This window comes from Equus caballus, chromosome 7 (genome assembly GCF_041296265.1).
Source record: "Equus caballus isolate H_3958 breed thoroughbred chromosome 7, TB-T2T, whole genome shotgun sequence".
Taxonomy (NCBI): Eukaryota; Metazoa; Chordata; class Mammalia; order Perissodactyla; family Equidae; genus Equus; species Equus caballus.
The window spans coordinates 17,398,377-17,421,400 of NC_091690.1; the positions used below are offsets into that span (position 1 = coordinate 17,398,377).

Genomic DNA, 23,024 nt, shown 5'->3' on the forward strand with positions numbered 1-23,024 from the left:
GCTTTGATTTATAGTTTATATAAATAAATATATGTTTATTTTTATATTTTATACAAAAAGTCTATAATTTATAGAAACACAGTATCAGTGTTTCTACTTAAAGTCTTAGAGGATAAAAAATCTGGATTTTTTTCTTTTAATTTTTTCTTCTTCTCCCCAAAACCGCCCCCATACCTAGTTGTATATTCTAGTTGTGGGTCCTTTTAGTTGTGGCATGTGGGACAGCACCTCAGCATGGCTTGATGAGCGGTTCTAGGTCTGCACCCAGGTTCTGAACCAGTGAAACCCTGGGCCGCCAAAGCCAAGTGCGCAAACGTAACCACTTGGCCACGAGGCTGGCCCCAAAAATCTGGATTTTATAATCATTTAAATATAGACTGGGATGAAACTGTATAACATGTAGCACTGTCCATATGAGTTATTCAAATGCACATTTCTATTAAATGTTTCTAACCAAATTAATAATAAAGGCAAAATTTTAGGTGGATTCATACACTTAATAGAAAAAATATAACCCAGAATTATAAAGTCTTCTCCTGATAGGAAGAGACAGTTCCATGGTGGCCTCAGAGAGAAACTGCTTCTCCTCGAATGAATGATAGACAGATGGCCTTGCCCGTTCTGTTCTGCTACAGACCTGAGGCAAGGCAAATAAGCTTGTGGTAAAGACTGAGTGCAAAGAGAAGAGAATTGCACAGAGAGCACAGGCCATGATGGGTGATAGACTGACTCAGAGTGCAGCTTCCACACATGTACCTTGTCATCTACCACAGGAATCACCCTTCCTAGCTTTGGTCTCCTGCACTTGGCTGGTGGCTTTGCCATAACTCTGCTCCCAGTAGCACAGTCTTACATGGCTGCACTCCTGAGAGCCCCTCCACCAGAGGCCTGCCACTTTAGTTCAGATTTCCAGTCAGCTTCCTACATGCAAGAAATGACCTCACCCTTCAGGGACACCTGCTTCCCACCCTCTTCCTCCTTTTCAGGAAAGAGCCTGCCTATCAGAAGAGAATCCAGCGGCTCAAGCGTTCTTACAGGACATAGACACATGGTGTACTTCATAGAAGTATTTTAGCATAATCGACTTTCATTTTCCAGGAAAGAGACCCTTATTAAAGAAGAAAGGATTAAGGATTTAATTAAGAACATGTTTTAGCCATTAGTCTAGTCTGTCATCATACATGAAATTATTAAAATGGAGGGGTTTTTTAAAGCATTTTATTATTCAAACTTTTTACCCCACAAACAAAGTATTCCCCTGATGAATGAGGCTTGTAACTTTACCTGTAGAAATAAAATGCTTGCTTTTGCCATTTTACTCCACTCACTCATGAAACTAGGTATTTTTAAACTGTGTAGGACCCTGAGATTACTTAAAAATGTTATTTAAATGAATGTGATGAGCTTTACAATCTGTTTCCTTTTGTTTCTTTTTTTTTTTCCATTGTAGCAGTAACCAGATCAGTTCCTAAAGGATTTTTTAAGTGACCTTTTCTCACATCTTTTAGTACTTTTCTGATGAACTCAGAAATTTTCTGTTTCGAGGAATGCAGAGCACTGGCAAATTCTTCTATAAATAATATAAAAAAGATTTCTTATACCATTGTTTGATATTTTGCTTTCGCACATGATAGATTTACTTTCTTTCCTCTGAAATTTTTTCTCACTCTTTAGATTGAATTTACCTGTTGTGAAACTAACATAAAATATTGTATCATTTGAATAATAGGTAATTTTGGATTAATGCCTAAAATAACTTTCATGAATTACAACTCTTTTTTGATTAGTATTTCCTGTCGTTGAACATTATTTTATACTTGTCAGAAATGTGGCAATTCACTATAAAGCAAGATGTTTGCGTACTACTGTTCTGTTTAAGCTTTGAAATCGTATAACATAGAATAAGCACTTTAAAATTTGGATAATGTCTGAAATAGAAACAGGGACATTTTATGTTTGTATTTGTCAATAATGAAGATATAATATAAAATATTATTTATAGGCTAAAAAGTAAATTTGCTTTCATGCTTATCATTGTTTATTAGACAGAACTAATGGTTCCAGCATTACGTATTTATACAACTGTGTGTCTCAACCTTTCTCTCTCTCTCAAGTAATTATATGTGCAGAATCTCTCTTCCTGTAGAAAACTTAGAAAAAATAGAACCAGTTTCTTAAGCAGTGAACAGCACAGTGTTTAGAATTTATATTTGTAAATTAATATATATAATTGATTGTAATTGAAGTTTTTTTAGGTAACTCTTAAAGATGATAATATATTTTGAGGTTTATTCATGACCATTATTGCTCTCACCCCTGGTATAGGTGAGAAATGAAACTCAAGTCAGTTTACTCTTCTTTTTGTTAACAATGTTGCTAAAGGTTTTCCTATGTAAGTAGAAAAGCATGTTCTGAGAATTTGAATAACACATAGCCTCAATATTTTCTCTTAAAAATATTCTCTTAGGGCCGGCCCAGTGGCGTGGTGGTTAAGTTCACACGTGCTCTGCTTCAGCAGCCCGGAATTTGTGGGTTTGGATCTCAGGCATGGATCTAGCATGGCTCGTCAAGCCACGCTATGGTGGCATCCCACATAAAGTAGAGGAAGATTGGCACAGATGTTAGCTCAGTGACAATTTTCCTCAAGCAAAAAGAGGAAGATTGACAACAGATGTTAGCTCAGGGCCAATCTTCCTCACCAAAAATAAATTCTCTTAAATATTTTTGAGAACTCCAAAGAGCTTTTATGGGAGATAATATATATATATATATATTTCTGAGTGGAAATTAAAACAGAAAGATGTAAAACACCAAAATAGTGCATAGTCCATTGCCTTCAGAGTGATGACATCATCACATCATACAGCCTCCAGAAAATTCCACTATATGCTCAACAAGAAGATGAGAATAAAAAGGCAAATAATATCTTAATTTTATTATGAAACTGTTTTTACCTCACAGACCCTCAGAAAAGGTCTTAGGGTCCTTCCAAGGAGTCTTCAGACCATACATTGCGAACTGATGTCTTACATAATTGAAAGATGATCAAATCTTTAATTGTAATGTATTTACATATATTCAGCTTTGCAGATCTCCTCTAATAATGTAAAGGAGGAGATTTTTGAGCCAGTAGGAAAGAGTATTTGTGTGTTTATATCAACAGGCTAATTTTCTTTCTTATCTCCAGTTATGGAAATTCTTGAAGCCCAATACTCCTTTGGAATCTCGGATTTCCAAGCAATGGTGTGAAATTGGTTTCCAAGGTGATGATCCTAAGACAGATTTTCGAGGAATGGGACTCCTGGGACTGTACAACTTGCAGTAAGTAAAATGAAGCATGGTTGAGCGTTAAAGTGACGTTCTGGTCTCCTCATATGGAAATGGCAAAGTTGAGTTATTAGGTCAAAAAGCCACTTCCCAGAGGACTCCAAGAAAATGCTCCAGTCCTCTGAGAGAGAACTCAGGTTTGCAGAATTAAAAAGCTACTACCATCTTTCCTTTCTTTGACAAACATCATGATTTTTTAAAGCAAATCGCAAATGGTTTTATTTTTCATTTTTTATTATGAAAAATTTCAAGTTCTTCAAATAAAGAGGGAAGATTGTAAAGAACTCTCCTTATACTGATCGCCCAGATTCAGTCATTATTGAGGTTTTGAAATACCTGCAATGCTCGTTTTTTTTGGCGGGTGTGTTAATGAAAATCCTATACTATTTGTCATTTCACCCTCATATTTCAATATGTGGCTCTAAAAAAAATCAGTATTACCTTACATTAACCACAATGCCATTATCACATCTGACAAAATTAACAATGATTCCTTGGTGTCATGTATATCCAGTCCATGTGAAAATTTCCCAGTTCTCTCAAAAATGTCTTTTTATAGCTTTTTTGTTCTAATTCAGTTCCATACAAGATCTACACGTTGCAGTTAGTTATTGTGTCTCTCCCCTCTGCCCTGACCTTTTGTCCCCTCCCCAGTGTCATTAACCTGTGCAAGATTCCAGGTCAGCTGTCCTCTAAAGTGCCCCATGGTCTGGATTTTCTGTTTGCATTTGTACCCATTCCCTGTATGTCCTGAAAATTGGAGGTATTTGGAAAGGCTTGAGTAGGTTCAGGTTGACATCACGGGGGGAGGCCTGTGGTGTCCCCACTCCCAGTCCTACGCTGAGATGGATCAGAGGATCCACAGCCTGTAAAATCCGTTGCAAAATCCCCCATCAGCCTTTTATCTAATCATTTCGTCCTTCTATGATCTTCATTCAACCAATTAATTAATTATGCGAAAAGTGCCCTTCTAATTCTGTTATTCTTCCCACAACTTTTGGCTGGAATTCTGTAAAGACTCATTTTCCTTCATCAACTATGGTAATTTGGTTTCTCTAAAATATAGGCAGGACAGATGCTCAATTTTTCTATTTAGTTGCCAGTTTTCAGAGTGAGGAATTGGTGTCCTAGTTCCCTTGTTAGTGACCAAAAAAACCTTTTTTTGCTTTATGTCTGTATTTTTTAAATATCATTTGTAACTACTGGTTTTTATATGCTGGTTGTGATTCAACTAATTGTGCTTCTTATTTTCTTCACACTTAAGTTGAGTCACATGTAGCTATTATTTTTCAAGCCAAAGGGAGTCCTTTTAAGTTGCTTCTTGTGTCCTTTAACATCATCCTATTAGTGAGGATAGTGGTGTATTTTTAAAAGAAATTAAGCCTTACTCAGTCATTTTTGATGGCACCCCATTTTTTCCATGTATCTATGCCTTTATTTTAAATTTAGGAAGTTTAATCTTTTATGAAATGTTTTAAATGCCACATTATTAAGTAATGTGAATGAATAAAAAGTAAATTTTGATAACAGATGTGGTGTTACAAATAAGTGGGTAAAGGATGAGCTTCTGAATATGTAGAACTGGGACACTTGGCCTTCCATTTAGAAAAAAATAAAATTAAATCTGCACCTCACCTCAATTCGCAAATTGAATGTCAAAAACAAGTCTTTACAACTTTTAGGAGACAATCTTTCAGATATGTGTATAAAGAGGTCTCTCTTAAAGACGGACCAAAAAAAGCATAAACTAGAAAAATCAATAAATTTCACACATTAAAATAGAAAACTTTTGTAGGATAAGCCACCATAAACAAAGTGAAAAGATAAGCCAAGACTTGCACTAATATAAATGATAAAGGATCCATATCCAGGATATTATTCTCTATCTGGTTATTTATCTCATTTATTTGAGACATTTTTAGATACACTGGACCAAGAAATTTGAACAGACAAGATATAAAAGAGGAAACCAGGATGACCAACAGCAGTACGAAAATAGACTCAATTTTATTAATAATCATGGACATATGTGTTCAAATTGCTGACTTTGGTTTGAGATTTTCTGAGAGAAAATTCAAGAGCTTGTTTATGGTTTAGATTTATGCAAGAAATTTATATACATCAAGTTAAGTAATATATGCTATAATTTTACTTTATAATTCTTTATGAAGCACTTTTTACGATGTGTTTTTGAGAGTATGTAAGCTTTTTGTGTTTATTAGGAAGCTTCACTGTGCCTTTCTCCCCAGAACAGAATTTTATTTTTAACATCCCTAAGCTCTATAAGATATTTTCCGTTCATCCAGAATTCAAATACTGCATGTATATGCTCCAAGAAAAATGCATTTGAAACGCATCCTCTCTCTCTTCCTCTAATCTCTTTCTCTCTCTCCAACTTTGGCTGTCACAGCCCCTCACCATGTCCCTTTCATCCAGGCTTCTGCCTTCTGAGGGGCCTCATCCTGCCCCCCATCTATATCCCTTCTTTTTTTTTTTAATTTTATTGAGGTCATATTGGCTTATAACATTGTGTAATTTCGGATGTACATTATTATATTTCAGTTTCTGTATAGACTGCATTGTGCTCACCACCAATAGTCTAGTTTTTATCTGTCACCATACATATGTGCCCCTTTACCCCATCCACCCTCCCCCCACCCCCTTCCCCTCTGGCAACCACTAACCTGTTCTCCTTATCTATGTGTTTATCTTCCACATATGAGTGAAATCATACATTATTTGTCTTTCTCCGTCTGACTTCTATCCCTCCTTAAGAAGAATATTCTTAGCTCTCTGGGGATGGTAAAGTTCATAACTAAGTTTCAAAACTACCGGACTCATTCCTAGATCTATGTGAGTTTTACAACTACTCTATTATTCTGTCAATATATTTGGAAAATTCGATTATGAAAAGCTGTTCATTCTCTGGAGGAGCTGAAACAAGCGATAATCTTCTGCTGATGTCCATCTCTGAATGCAAAGTGGCCTGAGATTGGATTAAAATGAATGTAATCCACAGGTGTGGACTTACGGTTTTCTTTCCCTCCAACCACAGGTATTTTGCTGAAAGGGACGCGGCGGCAGCTCAGCAGGTCCTCTCTGACTCTCTTCATCCCAAGTGCAGGTAATTGTTGGAAATAAAAGATGCATTAGGCTTTATGGATTAGGTAGAATTAACTTCGTCTCCTAGTGGATATACTTATGAGATTCTCAGGAGAGTCAGCCCAGCTGAGGTGAGGCTGAAAGCTCTTTCACACGCGCCATTTTGACAAATGCTGAACAGGGAAGTTAAAACTTCCGGTTCTTATTTCGGGATTTAGGATGTGAAGTGGCACCATTCAAGTGACATATGTATTTAAAGGCACTAATAACATCACTGGGGTCCTGAAAGATTAAGGACGTGGGCCTGGAAGAAAGAGGAAGCAGAGTCTGGGAGAAAGAGATCAGAGACAAGGGAGCATGATGGGGGAATAGAGGGGAGAATGGAAGTCATGATGTCAGGGGCCAACTGAGAAAGTCTGGAATTGCTGAGGTGGGTTTTTGATTTGCTTTTCGTAAAATTTTAGATTCTGAATTACTTGCACTTTCATTTACCTTTCTAATTTTTTTTTCTTTAACTGATTACATGAAGGGATATCACTAAAGAGGAAATAAGGTATTCTTTTCTTTGCTTTTGTGTTTTGTTACTTTTATTTTATTTTAGAATAAGTGTGAGTAAAAATTTTTAAATAAATATAAATTCATGAAAAAGTTTCAAAAAGCAACATTTCCCAACTTTTTATATGATATAGTTTTATTATATTTGGGCTGTGTTTTAGTGAAGGAAAAATCAGATTAGACCAACCTGATAGAAAATGTCAGAGTCTTTCTACAGCCTTAACTATGCTGGTTGGAGACACATTTTGAACACTTCACCTAAAGGCTGATCCCTCATCACGCGTGCTGTGACCCCACCTACTCGCCAGAGAGGGACATTTTATTTGGGAAATTTGTTGCACAGAGCAAATTTGCTCTTCTATTAATATATTTCTAATTTTATTATTATAAATAGTAGTTATTATATATATACTTTACTCTTATTATAAGGAGTTCTACTATTTGCAGTCGTGGTTTTGTCTCACTTTTTTCTCCTCAGCATAGCAAGTTCCTTGTTAGCACTCATGTTTGCTAAATAAGTCCAAAATTTCATACACTGTTGTTGAAATTCAGAAACAGGTTGACTTTGGGGCCCCCTCCCACCTTGCTATTTTACTTATTCTAGTTGCTATTGGCTAAGGTTCATTAAATCATACTATATGTCCCAAATTTGTATTTGTAATCTTTTATAAGATTAAATTTTCATTTTCTTTACCTTTTATTTACTTTTTGAAAAACACTAAGACCATTTAGCTCTTTCTTGACATATTACATGGTTAAAATCAATTTTAATTTTTTAAATTTATTTTATTTATTAACGACATTTTCTGAATTGCATATTTCTGTAACATAATCCCTCTAAAATTGGCTGAGTCGTCTGTGTGCACTGACAAGTGGCATTTCCTGGAGGAGCACCAGCCAGAGGACAGGAATCCTCCATGGTCCTCGGGAAGTGACAATAAGCTTCAAATATTTTTTGATTGACCATTGGAGGGAGGTTAATTTTGTCTATGAGCCGTTCTCCAAAAAAGGCTTTATAGTTTTATCTCCTGTGTGAGCTATCAGAGAGGAGGTATTTCAGGGTTTGTGTGATTGCTCTTATTTAAGGAGAGCCTAGCATTTGTGTGTGTGTGTGTGTTTGTGTGTGTGTAGGCATGTAGATAAAACTACCAGGCTTTGTCCCTCAAGCTACAATAAAATTGACTAGATGAAGTTCAAGTACTCATCACTTCAAATTCATGGTAAATGTCTCTGAATACAAATCAAAATGTTTTGAAAATGCTACTGTCCTTCATCATTGTCTGAAAGAAGTGTATGTTGACTGATTGCCATATCAACGTAGTTTCTGTCAGGCCCTGAATATTTCAGGGGTTCAACACGGAGAAGCCAATATATAGTAAAGAAAGTTCTTTCCTGTCTATTCTTCAGCAAGCATATGTGATTGCTCTTGTGAACATCCATCCATTGAGTCCTGAAGTAACTTGAGGGATAAAAGTAGATTGAAGTTTAAGAGGAAAATTTTGACTATTAAGTTTTTGTTTGTTTTTTTGTTGTGTGTGTGTGTGTTTCCTGAAGGGAGGGATTCCTTCTCTTTGGGCCAGGATATCCTATAAGTAATCACATGAGTGGAGGTCTTTTGGCCTTTTCTTATATTTCCAATGCAGATAGAGATTTCACTTAACAAATACAGAGACACTATATATTTATGATTTGTTGAAGAGAAAATAGGTGCTTATAGGGGCTGGCCCCGTGGCCGAGTGGTTAAGTTCACGTGCTCCGCTGCAGGCAGCCCAGTGTTTCGTTGGTTCGAATCCTGGGCGCGGACATGGCACTGCTCCTCAAACCACGCTGAGGCGGCGTCCCACATGCCACAACTTGAAGGACCCACAACGAAGAATATACAACTATGTACTGGGGGGCTTTGGGGAGAAAAAGGAAAAATAAAATCTTTAAAAAAAAAAACAAATAGGTGCTTATAAATTCATTTACATAAACTTTCCTAAATTTCACACCTAACTCATTTTAGTTTGGTTATAAGTCTTTTTAGATAAAAATCTCCTGATGCCTCTTTGACTGGTTGGTTGGTTAGTTGGCAGTTACACTTTAAAAAGAGGTGACTGGGCCGGCCTGGTGGTGTAGTGGTCAAGTTCACACACTTTGCTTTGGCGGAGTTCATGGGTTCAGATCCCAGGTGTGGATCTACACACTGGTCATCAAGCCATGCTGTGGCAGTGTCCCACATACAAAATAGAGGAAGGTTGGCACAGATGTTAACTCACCAAACAATCTTCCTCAAGCAAAAAGAGGAGGATTGGCAATAGATGTTAACTCAGGGCCAATCTTCTTCACCAAAAACAAACAAACGAAAGAGGTGGCATATTTTAACATGAACTAAAGTAAAGGCAGTTACTTTGAATTATAATGAGTCATGTACTGAGTAGAAAGTACATATATTTCGCATCATGTTTTTGTGGTCTTGCGCTGTGTGTATTACATGTATCTTTTAATGTAGTGTTTGCAGTGTATTATGAGAACTCTCTCTTTTCCTACTTAGATGAAAACTAAATGTTCATAACAACTCTAGTTTTAAAATTTTATTTAGTTTAAATGCTAATCACATTTTTTAGTGTAAAACAACGAATGAAAGTTAAATTAGCCACAAAGAAGTGTGGAGCATGGCTCCTGCCTATAAGACATTGGCAGCATGGAGGGGGTGAGAATGGGGGGGATAAACAAGTGCACAAAGTAATGGAAGGCAAGGCAGTATTTTCCGAGTGCTTCTGTGACAGAATGCTCTCTTCAAACAGTCTTATTCAGAAGCTCAAATTCTGAAGTGGATTAAAATGGAACTGCTATGTTTTAGCTGTCTTAGCTTAGCTGGAGGAAATGCCATAGCACTTGTTGGAATTTTTAAAACCTAGATATCCTCCTTCCCTTTCTTCTTTCCTCCTCTCCCTCCTTCCTTCCTTTCTTTCTGTCTTTCACTAACTGAATCTATAAACGTTTACTTGGCATCTACTGTGTGCCAGACATTGCAAATAGGGCTGAGTAGGATAAATACCCTGAGATAAACCAAATGAGGTGCAATGGGAAATCATGAGAGCGGAGGTAGCATCTAGTTAGAGGAGAGAGAGAGGCCAGGCGAGGTTTCATGGAGGAAGTGTTGTGTTTGATAATTACTGATAGTGTGAAAGAGTATTTTAATATTGGCCTTTAGGGCTGTCTCCCACTACTGTACTAAAGTGAATGCGGGATAAGTAGCATGGCTTTAAATAATTCCATTCCTGAGCTCCATATAAATTGTATTGTGGCTTTTTAATAGATGACATTGAAGTTGATTAGTTTTGATAACCAAGTTACAGATCTCTGCATCTAGTTAACTGTTTTAACGTAAACATTAAGGGAACAAGTACCAATTAGAAATTAAATCTTATTTATTTATTTGTTCATTCATCCATTCAGCAAATTCAGCAAAGCAGACTGGGAGAAGAAAAGGATGGATAAAGCAATTGGGTGAGTTGGGGATTTCGTATATGAAGGGTGTCAGTCTGAACCAGAACCAGAGCAAAGACGTCCTAAGGGCACTGTGAAAGATGACAAGGATGAAGACCCACTTGTCCTGATGGAAATCTACAATCCAGTTGAATTTTTAAAAGGACCTGCTTATATGTTTTTGGCTTTATTTATATGATTACATGATACTACATTGCCTGTGACCAACTGACAAGGTTTAGAAAATGATAACTATATAGAAATGATTTTCAGAAATTATCATTTAGAAGTATATTTGGTAATTTTCTTTTAAGAACTTCTATCAAGTATCAGATAAAAACTTACTTTAGAAGTTTTTTTTGATAATTCCCCATTTCATCCAAAAATATTTCTGAAAAGAGAACTTTTTTTTAATGTGTTGGATTTATATTACCAGAGAGGACTTAAGAACTCAGTTCCATTTCATTTTTGACAGATATGTAGAAAAAGGACTAGAAAATGTACCTTGAGTGTTAAGATACTTATTTAAGTGTTTCCTAATTTTAAGAGTATTATATAATTTATCATAGAACATTTAGAAAATATAGGAAAGTAGGGGCCGGCCCCATGGCTGAGTGGTTAAGTGCGCTCTGCTTCAGCGGCCCAGGGTTTCACTGGTTTGGATCCTGGGCACAGACATGGCAACGCTCATTAGGCCATGCTGAGATGGCATCCCACATGCCAAAACTAGAAGGAACCACAACTGAAATATACAGCTATGTACTGGGGGCATTTGGGGAGAAAAAACAGCCAAAAAAAAAATGATTGGCAACGGTTGTTAGCTCTGGTGCCAATCTTTAAAAAAAAAAAAGAAAATATAGGAAAGTAAATAGAAAAAAAAAATCACCCCAATCTTACTACTCTAACACACAAATATTAGTATTTTGTAGCATTTCATTTTAGCCTGTTTTCTGTGCACGTTTGTGTGTATATAATAAAACTTGGCCTATTCTCTACATGTTTTATATCCTGCTTAAATAATCTCTAGAAATATAGTTTTTATTGGCTATAGTATGTTACATGAGATTACCATCATTTATTTCACCAATCATTTTTTTAGAATATTTTAATAGTTTCCATGCCATTGCCATCATAAATAATGCTGCAGTGAATATCCTTGCATATAAAGCTTTGTCACTTTCTGATTTTTTTCTCTCATATATTTGGGAATAGAATTACCAAGTCAAAGCATATGAACTCTCAATTCTCTTGGTACATATTACTCGAATTTTCTGGTAAATTACAAAATTCAGGGTTTTGATCGAGAGGGAAGGGTAACCTGCCATTCTAATAATTTAATAGTAATTTAATAATCAGATTATCATATTTTTAAATGCTTCTTTCCCATATGTGACACACAGTTGGTTTTGTGGTTTATGCTTTACAGGTACTCATTTGCAATTGTGGGCATCAATATAACTGATCTGGCATATAATCTACTGGTGAGTGGAGCTCTAAAAACTCATTTCTACAACATCGCCCCAGAAGCTCCAACATTGTCTCACTTCCAACAAACATTCTGTAAGTGTCCTGTTGCTTAATTATCAATGTAGGTTTCTATAGAACACTCGACCAGGATCAAAGCTGAGAGATCCCGGTGATTTGGCTGCTCTGGGGCCTTTGAACTTCTTCCTTCAGTTTAGATCGTTTGTTGGTTTTCTCATTAAAAAACCCACACTTATATTTTCAGGCATGGTGGATTTTTCCTCTTTCCCAGCCCTTGCATAATAGCCAATGAATCACTTCTGGTCTGACTTAAAGACATTATGGGTGTCTCTCTCTCCCTTTGACCCAGCATGGCATAGCACTTAAGAATGCAGGCTCTCAAGACAGCCTGAGATCTCACTAAGCCTCAGTTATCTCATCTATAAAAGGAATCCTTTCCTTATAGAGGTGCTATGAAGATAGAATGAAATGATAGATCAAAAGTTGTTATAAGCCAGCCCCGTAGTTAGTGCTCAGTGAATATTAGAAAGAAGAGGTGTTGGTTTAGTGGGTGATATTGATGGTGGTAGATTTGTCATTGGTATTACTTTTACTACTAACACTACCATTGCTACCCTCTAAGAGTAGGTGCTAGTAGAGGGAAGTATTGGTGGCCTTGAACCAGAGCCTTATGTTGTGCTTGACTGAGGGGTATCCTTCGGGGCTGCAGCTGTGCTGAGGTTTCAGAAGATAAAGACTGAGACTGTATGGTAGAGCCCTGGGATGCTAGTCTCCATTCCTGGAGGCAGAATCCTAAAATCCAGCTGTATGTCATTATGATCCTGTGGGCCTGACGCAAGCTGGTTTGGAGGAAATGGAAAGCTAGTCCACCAAGTTGTCCAGCAACCTAGGCAAATTAAAGGAGAAACGTCACTTAAACCATGCCTGCCACCCTGAGGGCCTTGGACCTAGGCTTTCTTAGCAAGAAAATTTCAGTTTTTCTTCTCCTTCTCTTTCTTTCAGATTTTTTTTGCTGTTAATTTGCTAAACAGTTCTGCCACTCTTTCTAAGTATGATTGAGACACAGTTGTTTCACCTCAAATCCACCACAGGGCAGTACTGTTCTCCAGTTCATTTTTAAAATGTGATAACATCACGAGTTAATAGCAATTTATTTTATCTAAGTTCCTAAATTAATAGTGATTATATTATCTAGGGTCTTGTCTTCTTTTGTATCTGATTAATCAGGACTTCTGGTTAAAGAGAGCATGCGTTATGCTCCCTTCTGAAACTTCATTAAAGTTAATATAAAGGAATTTTTCAAAGAAAACATAAATCCACAAGGACAGGAAAAATCAGAAACAAGGCAAGAAAAACCTTATTTTGAAAGCAGAGAAACAGATTAGGTAGTAACTGATTTAGTAGTCCTGAGAGAGCAAATCCCAAACAGGTAGTGTGGAAAGTTAAGAAGCAACTTAATTTATTCCATAGGACTCCCCAGAAGGTTCAAGAATTGGCAGCATTAGGTATCTCTGGAAATAGGGGTGAAGGTAGGACCAAAAACAGCAAGGTTGCTTGAAAGTATGATGAGAAGCTCTTAGAGACCCAAACCTCCTCCCTTTCCCCTTCCCCAGCAGAAGCTGGTGGATTATTCTCCAGGGAGAGACAAATAAAGGATCTCTAGTCTGATGAGTATCAGGTACAGTTAACAGCAAACCATACCGAAAGTGTTGTGAAAGCTGAGACGCCCAGACTCCTTCTCCCACCCAGTTCCTGTCACTTTGGCAGCCAGTCAAGAGATTGACAGGGCCTTCTCTTCTCTGGGGAATCTGAGCAGCCCAAGAGAAAAGAGCTCAAGATGTTGACCTCTGGAGCTCCCCAGTGAAACAGCCCAGCCATATCACTCTATAGTCATGCTCCCAGTAAACAAGCCCTGTCTAAATGCTCAGAGCTTTCAATCAGCTCTTAGTCCAACTGGCTGTTCAGTTCAACTGTGAAAATATTCAGAGACAACCAAGGATTATCAGATGTCTGAGTGTGATGGTTAAACACATGTCCTCAAATTTTTTGACACTCCTCCCACTGAGAGGTAAGGTTTATTTGTCCCTCTCACTGCTTGAATCCGGGCTGGCTGGTTAGTTGACCAATAGCGTATAGCAGAATTGACACTACGTGACTTCCAAGGCTAGATCAGAAAAGGCTTTTGCCTGGTTCTCTGGGACTGAGCTGCCTTTGGAAGCATGAGCCACATGTAAGGGATCTGATGTCTCCGTGTTGTGAGGAAGTCCAGGACACATGCAGCAGCCATATGTAGGTGACCTGACTGACAGCTTTAGATGAGGACCCAACAGCCAGTATCTACCATCAAACATGTGAGTGAAGATGCCTCCAAATGATTCCTGCCAGCAGCTGTCAAGTCACCCCAAACTTCAGGTCTTCCCAGTTGAGACCCCAGACATTGTGAACCATCCACCCAATGCCCTTTCTGAATTCCTAACCCACTGAATTCATGAGTATATTAAAATAGTTGTTTTAAGCCACTGGATTTTAGAATAACTTCTTAAGCAGCACTAGATAACAAGAACAGTAAGAAAAGCCTAAAGCATGAAAGCCTCAAGCAAGAGTCTAAAACAAGCAGAAATAAAGTCACTAGAAGAGGAAATAGAAACTATGCAGGGAGAAGAAGACTTTAAAAATATGTGTCATTAATATCTCCAAAGACAAAAGAAATGCAACTATGAAACGAGAGCAAGGTGCCATCGAAAGAGCATTCAGAGAACAGAAGAGTGCTCTTAGAAATTAAAAATCAGATAACAGAAAAGAAATCTCTAAGACAGATTAGAAGATAAAGCTGAAAACTCTCCCAGAAAGTAGAACAAAAAGTATAGATGAAAAATAGAAAATAAAGGTTGAGAAATTAAAGGACCAATCTAGAAAGTCATCTTATATCTGAATAATAGGAGTACCAGAAAAAGAACAGTGAAACTAAGGGGAGAGAATCAAAGAAATAAATCAAGAAAAATATTCAGAACTGAAGAATGAGTTTTCATATTTAAACTAGTAAGCACCAGCATAATAGATTAAAATAGATTCACACCAAGGTCTACATCATCATGAAATTTTATGACACAGGAAAGAGATGATTCTAAAAACGTCCAAAGCTTTCACATAAAGATTTGGGAGTTAAGATGACATTGAACTTCTCAGCAGCAAAAAGAAGACAGTAGAATAATGCCTTCAAAAATTTAAGAGAATGTTTTTTAAATCTAAGGGAATATGATTTCCAATTTAGAATTCTCTACTCAGTCTAATTTACCTGTTAAGTGTGGGAATAGAATAAAGACTTAAATGCAAGGTCTTAAATGTTTAACCTCCTTGTACCTTTATCAGGAAGGTTCCTAAAGGATGCATTTCCACAAAATAAGAGAGTAATCCTAAAAGGAATAAATGGAGTCCAGAAAGCAGGAAATCTATTACAGGAGAGAAGAGAAGAGAATCTTCAGGATGAAGGTGAAGGGAAAGCCCAAGATGATATCTATGCAATAGGCCAAGAGAAATAAACCCAGATTTTAGCAGGTCAGAGTGCTCTGGGAGAGACTATTTGAAGAATGTGACATTGATGGAATATCTACCATGTTGAACACGTTGGCATACTTAGAGAATAGTTTAGAGTTAAATTAAATAAGTAGAAACTAAGCAAATAAAAAGAGGGCAGTTAATAAAAGTAGATAAAGAAAATTTTTAGAAAATATGTGATAATGTGATTGGAATGAGTGAAAGGGAGCCAAATCTTCATCTTCTATAGAGGGAAGTGAAAACAAGCAAGCAATGGAAAGTCTGTTAGTTAGAGCTATGCAGGTCAATAATCAAAAGCTTCAGCTGAAAGAGTTGAAGTGTTGCTTCAGGGAAGCAGAATTAGGGCAGGGGTTGCTGCTGGGTTTTTGTTTGCTTTTTGTAACAAGCCTTGTTAAACTCTTTGTCTCTAAATTATGTGTGTGTATAAATTAGGTAAAAATAAAAAGCAAATTTTAAAATATATACACCTTATGACTTATTAATGGAAAATGAAAGTCCCTTCAATATGTGATTACTGCTCCTACTTTGACAACTAGATGATTATATTTACTCTTTTAACAACTCTGACCATTTCTGACAAATATTGTTGAAGTTTTACTACAGATTAGGTTCTGTGCTGAGGAAGGCAGACATCTGAACAAATAATGAGAATGTGGCGGGAAGAATTGAGGAATTGTGATTGAGGAATAAAGATATTGTTTTTAAAAATGGAAAAGGCCTATGACTGGCATAGCTCACTCGGTCTGGGAGTTGGAGAAAACTTCCCAAGCAAATGCCCTTTTCCACGAGACCTAAAGGGTGAATAGAGGGAAATAGAGCAGCCGTGGGCGAGTGGTCTAGACAGAGGGAGGGAGTGGCGTGGGCAAAGGCACAAGACGCAGAGCATGGTGAATTCAAGGAACAGAGCAGAGGGTCTGAGAAGAGGGGTGACTAGAGATGACAGTAGGAAAAGCAGGGGTGGGGATGGGGGTGCATATCTTGAAGAGCTTCGTCAGCCATTTGCAAGAACATAAGCATGTAGATAAATAAAACCCCTTGCTCTGTCTCCTGCCCCTTGTACTTACCCTATTTCTATATATATACCATGCTCCTTAGGGAAGCCAGGGAAGCAGTTTTGAGGGAAAATAGAATGAGTTTAGTTTTAAGCATGCTAGGAGTGAGTTCTTTTAAAGAAACCCACAAGGAGATGAATAGTGGGCATTCTAATGTAAAATTCTGGTGGTCTGAAGAATTGCAAGGGCAGATTTGGGATTCTTCAGCATGAGGAGAATGCAGGGCCACGCAGTGGGGGAGCTCTTGCAAGAGAGAATCAAAGTTAGAATCATAGGAATTGACGTTTAAGGACAGGAATGTTTGTTTTGTCCCCTGCTGTATACTCAGCACAGAGCCTGGTACAGAGAAGGTGCTCAGTAACTATTTGTTGGATGGATGGATGGATGGATGGATGATGGATGGGAGGCTAAAATATTGGATGATGTCCTTTGCCAGAGAAAAGGAGTCTAGTTTCTCTGGAAAAATTTAGCCTTGGCCTGAATTGATATGCTTCCAAGAGAACCCTAGCCCTGGTGAGAAAGCATGCAATAGGATTATTTCTTTCTCAAGGCTCTCACCAGGTTTTAGACACAGCAGCAATCCCACTATGGATTGGGGTGTAGGCAGAGGGTCTCAGCCCTCTCTAGAGGAAGCAAACTGTGCTCTGAATTCCTTGTTCCTCCATCGGACATGATCAGTTCCTCGCTTCTCCTCTGTAATATTCTTGCAATTACCTGTGTCCTTGCATATGTCTCTACTGTCTACTAACTGAATGCAATGAAGCAAAACCAAGACACATTCAAGCAACAGCAAATATGCTGCAGGCTTGGACTGGAAAGCCAAATTAGTATTCAAAGCAGGTATTTCATCTAGGTGAAAGAATATAAGAATATAATAGCCACATCATTCTGACTTCACAGTATTATTCAGTGAACACTGCACTGCCAAGGCAGTATGCTACAAAAATTGCATTCAATTTAAAGCTCCACTCAACATACAGCTCCATTGAAATGAAGTAAGGTTAGGTGTAGTGAGCAGAAGGAAAGCACAATGGCCAGAAGAGGAGAAAGAATTATCTTTACTTTGACCTTCAAAAGAAGGAACTATTCAGTAGGAAGAGCCTGAGGAAGAGACTACACTGGAAAAGACTGCTAGTACGGTGGGAAGTCAGCTGATTTCAGGTCCTGGCTTCCAGCTTCAAGCTGTAATTGTGCAACTGTACACCATTCAAGTATCTTTTCTAAGCCCACTGTTCTCGACTGTAAAATGAAGATATATCTGCATTACCTACTCCACAAAGCTGTTATAAGAATTAAATAAGAGATTGTAAGCAATAGCCTGGCCACTGTTTCCTTCCTCTACTTTCCATGCCATTTTATTGGCTTCCTTAGCTAAGAAATCATCATCTGAAATCATCTACCTGGGTCCCTGTCACTGAGAGACCAAGAATTGAGGAGCATAGGAACTCTACCTTCTTTTGTATCTGTTGCATATTGTTAATTGGTAGGTGGGCCAATTGACCAATTGACCAAATGGATTTTTGAACACTCTGTAATGTTACATAAATGAGTGGAGTTTTATAATTATAATATGCACCCTGGAAGCCAAGCAACTATTTCTGCATTTTGATTAAAATCACATTATGCAGTCTCTATTTTCCTGATGGGATAAAGAAAGAGAGTCTCAAGTCTTTACAGCTTGACTGCTATAGCCTTAAGAGGAAGGATCCTGAGAATGGTTGAGAAGATGAACCACCCCCACCTCTACTCTTATCCTAGCCTGTCTTTTAAACCTTTCAAAATGTTTTTCTATAATTGCGTGTAAGGTAGAAAAATGGGGAAACCAAATGGATCTGCATTCTCCTAAAATTCTGCTATACTCGATCACCTTTGGAGTGAGTTGCCAATATACCTGCACGTTGTAGAAGAGTGAATATTTTTATCTACATTGTGGAAAAATGAATTCTTCATTGAAAGATTGTTTTTTTACAGTTCCTATTTATTACTGTCAATAGGAGTAAAGACTTTGTCGTTCATGAGATACTAATGAGATGCTTTTCATTCATCATGGATTATTTTAATTCATAGAATAGGAAACTTGACTCTAGATATGAACAGCTCAGTTGTGTTTATTTAAGCTCAGAGGCCAAGTCAGGAAAATTATGTGTGTATTTTATACAGCAAGGGAAGAAGAATTTATAAATGATCATAGATTTCATTTAGAACCATAAAAATTACAATATTTAGAAAGAAGCCAAGGGAACTTAAAAAGAGAGCATCTCCTAGAGACCATCGTCTAGACTAAAGGCCATCACAAACTTAGTGATGTAAGGTTCCTCTTACTGACTGCGATATCTGGTTGAATCTGGAAGGGTCTGTGTTTTTAGAGAGTTCCCCATACCATTCTTTGGGTACCTTAGGAGTTTGCCCAGTCACTAGATGGATAGATGGTTGAATTCTTTGGGTTGAATAAGATACTGAGAGTAGAGGAAACAAGTTTCTGTTAGCGTTTCACTGAAATGACCAGGATGATAAACAGCTCCAAGTTATGGCATGCAAGAAATGGTGAAGAGAAATAGGGATGCTTAACTTGGAAAAGAGAGACACCCAGTGCATGAAGGGCACTTCAAATATTTGAGTTGGAGAAGGATTGAATTTGTTCCGAGAAATACAGGGCAACATATTTTGGCCCCGTGTGATGAAGAACCTTTTAAGAATCAGGTTCTTCATCTTGGAACAGGCTAATGTCAGTGTTGTTTACCAGAAGAGTTCAAGGCTGGATGCCACCTTGGGGAATCCAAGTACAGAATAGAGCAGAGACAGATGGGATGGCTCCTGGGGTCGCTGATGCTCTGGTCTGGGGCTTCTCTGAGGTCGTCAGGTTCCATGACAGCGGTAGTGAGCCCTGGCTTGTGTAGCCCAGAAGCTGTTCGGGTGAGGGTTGGTGTGTGTCCCCGTCAGAGTTGTTAAAAGCAGTCACATCAGTTACTGTGTGTGGAGGGTCCAAAGACAGTCCAGTCCTAAAAGAAATGGAACCATCAACCACCCCCAAAAAAGTAAAATAAATTCCCTCTTTCCTTACTACCCTTCCTCCTGTAGTTGTAGAGAGACCAAATACTTAAAGATGTACAAGCATACTTAACAATGTAATGAGATGAGTAATTGGAGGTGAGTTTGTGGAAGTGGACCAGCCTCTGGCAGTGTGTTGGGAGTGGGAGGGAAGGTCACTTCTAATTTTGTATTGTAGCGAGAGATGAATAAAGATTTTTAAAAATCTGTTTTATGGAGCTATGCTGAAGGTTTTCCCATAAGCAGCCAGTTACCAGACAAACAAAAGCTGTTGATTTTTTTTTTACTATTAGAATTGAGTACGTTTGTTCCAAAATTCTCTTCCTATGCCTCCTACTATCTCTGCTGCTCACTCCTTCCCCATGAAGCTGAAAGAGCTAGGATTCAAATCAGGTTTCTGGCTCCAAACTCCTTACTCCCAACTATTTTCTATTGCCTTCCAATGTTAAGACAAAGAAAAGCCAGTTTAATGTTTGGTTTTCTTTTTTTTAACTAGGATTATTTCCTTAAATACTTTTTTCTAATATATATGGGGACATTTGAGCTTGCAATTGATTTACTATACACAAATGTCTTTTATTCTCTTTTTAAAAAGCTATTCACATTTCAATTCTAAATGTGGTGGAGGGAGGGGGCACAATGGGAAAACAGAATACAATGAATAGGTTCTCATATCAAATACTTCATGTTTATTCCCCAAATTTTCCCAATCTGGATCATTTTTTTGAGACACAGAAGTATTTGAATATGAAATTATGTTTCAGAGCAAGGAAGGCTTATTAACAATTTCATGTAGTTAAATGACCAGTCTGTGTTGTTCAGAGTTGATTTACATTTTTTATTGTCTCATAATAGGTTGTCAGAATGCATTTGTTTGATTTGTCAGGGTAATTTAAAACTTTACTCAAATCGAATATCAAGGAAAAAAAGGCTGAGTGGAGTAATTTTGGAAAATCAGACCATTATGCTAATTTAATTAGGAGGGGAAGGATGAAGTAGTCACTGTCAGCCTTTCAGAGTATGTTCCAGAAGTGATTCGTATTCAAGAGATGGCAGAATTGATTTTTCTTCCTGCTTGAGAAGAGTGAGAGTAATTCTAAGACCAATTGCAAAAATCTTGCATCTTGGTAGCTTCTACTGCACCGATTTTAAAGAATAATTTTTAACAGCAATATTTGCTGTATTTTGATCTTTTCTTTGAGCTCTGTGGTTGCTGTTATTTGGTCTGACATCTCTTCCAGCATTCAGGCTGATTTTGAATGTGATTAAGGACTTTTTTTTTTCTCCAGGGCTCTTATCACTGTCTTATCTCTAACAGGCTATTTGATGCACGAGTTTCATAAGTTTTGGATTGAAGAGGACCCCATGGACATAATGGAATTTAATCGTGTGCGGGAGAAATTCCGCAAGAGGATCATAAAACAGCTGCAGAACCCAGACATGGCATTGTGCCCACACTTTGCTGCCTCGGAAGGTTTAATCAACATGTAGTCACCCACGCTGGTTTTAATGGATGCCCCGGAACACTGCCTCATTGTCGTGTTAGTTCTCTGCTTAGATCCCAGCTCACACACTGAATGCACAGTAATTGTATGCATGCCTTTTGGTACAGTATTTTCATCTCTTGGTCATAATTACCAGATCCCCCGATACCACTGTTTCTGGAGAATCTGTCATCCAGTGACTGCTCATATTGTGGCATTATGCAGTGTTACATCTTGCCTTGACACCCAGGTATGGAGAGAGTTTTCTATTTTTTTAGATTGTTTTCCTCCCCCTCATAATTCAGCATTGAAGAATTGTATTTCTCTAGCTGTGTTTTGTATGTCAGAGATTTAGCTGAGTCTTATTCTGTGAAAGCCTTTTAATTTATTGATATGTTTCATGACTACTGCTGCTAGCTTTTCAAGCTGGGTTCATGCTTGGACCTCATTCTAATAAAGTATGACTTTAAAATAATACAGACAGACAGACACATGATAAGCCAAACCATTCCTGCAAACATAGCTGTGCTTCATGAAAATCTACCAAGGCTTACAAGAAGCAATTTTAGGTAGGTGCTGTTTTTGTTTGAAGTACCGCGGAATTATATCGTAACTTACACCCAGTCGCAATTCTGTCATAGTCATCTGGCTATCAAATTATTTTATTCCCATAATTTCATTGGCTTGGATCCCTACATATGTTTGTGATGCTTGGAGCCTCAGAAAAGAAGTATGCATATTTCAAAAGCTGCAAAAGGTTTTTCACTGCCGGCCTTTTGTTGAACTCAGAGTTACACCCTGGCGCTGTTCTGATCCAAGAATCCAAGCTTAGGGAACCGAGTGCTGACTGGTTTGTTTTCTATGTCAAGAGGCAATATTAAAAAACAGTTTGCAAGAAAATGCATTACAAGAGAGAAACCCGAGCTATGTTGTTCTGCAATATTTCTTGAAAATAATGACCTTGTCTTACATCAGTAGAAGAAGTATATTGCTTGGAAGGGGGGAAAAAATCAAACCATTCCAAAACTGCTAAAAATCATTTTAAAAACCATGATTTAGTTTGGAATTATGATTGTAGTCTGTTGAATAGTACTTACCATGGCATTTCATACCCATGGTATTTTATACCTTCTGACTATCAATTTTAGTATTATTAGACATTTGTGTAATCACTTGCTTATTTAAATGAATTTTCAGTACTGCCTAACTGTCGGTTATATGAATAAATTACATGTCATTCTACTGTAATGTATAGTGGATTTCATTTTTAATAGTTTTATGCTCATACAGCTTCTGAATATGCAAATATGTGAGTGAGTAAAATGTCACAGACCTGGCGCCAAATAGAAGTCATGTGATCATTCAGAGTAACCAGGTGTAAATTAGTGTGTCATGTCTCAGGGACTTCTTTTATTTAACTAATCTTGAGGCCTGGTGGTGCTTTAATGAAAGAGTAAGATCCGGCTTTTCTTTGCACCTTCCTGTGAAGCATGGTTTGTCTACTGATAGGCAGCTGATCAAGGAAACATTAAGTTGCCTGTGGTTTCCTTGTCCATTTCTTAGAATGGGGAAGGGAAGGAGTGGGTTAATGCGTGTTGTATCCTGTGAGTAACAACAAGAATATATGTTCCCTCTGGAGTAGGTAAGAACTTGTGAACCTGTTAAAAGGCCTGTCTGGGGAGCCCTGAATTTCCACCGCAGCTGCAGCTGCTATAGATGAAGGCATTATTTCACACGCAGTACAGACTTTGTCAGCCACATGTGTGCATTGTCTCCTGTGGTCCTGTGTCACTGACATGGCTTGATAGTATGTGGCATTTACACCAGCTCATGTCTCTTCTGTTCAGGTCGATGGTTGATGGTAACAAAGCTGGGAGTTTTCCCTCCCAGCTCCTTGAGTCGTTTCTCTCTGTTGTATCTTAACGTGGCTGCACAATTTTAGCAT

The 23,024-nt window shown here is 37.8% G+C and overlaps 1 protein-coding gene across 4 annotated transcripts in view; it reads left to right on the top strand.

Moving 5' to 3' along the window:
- The window catches only part of ELMOD1 (ELMO domain containing 1), a 63,447-nt gene extending 41,120 nt beyond the window's left edge, over positions 1-22,327 (top strand). For 2 of the 4 annotated variants that reach the window (XM_023644740.2, XM_023644741.2), the window contains exons 7-12: positions 3,188-3,321; positions 6,383-6,451; positions 6,959-6,982; positions 10,426-10,476; positions 11,882-12,015; positions 20,914-22,327. In XM_023644740.2, coding sequence (XP_023500508.1) covers positions 3,188-3,321; positions 6,383-6,451; positions 6,959-6,982; positions 10,426-10,476; positions 11,882-12,015; positions 20,914-21,086 — 585 coding nt within the window. In that variant the 3' untranslated portion in view covers positions 21,087-22,327. The remainder of the gene's footprint in view (positions 1-3,187; positions 3,322-6,382; positions 6,452-6,958; positions 6,983-10,425; positions 10,477-11,881; positions 12,016-20,913) is intronic. The other 2 variants (XM_070272749.1, XM_023644742.2) reach the window with 1 other exon arrangement.
- The last annotated feature ends 697 nt before the right edge of the window (positions 22,328-23,024 follow it).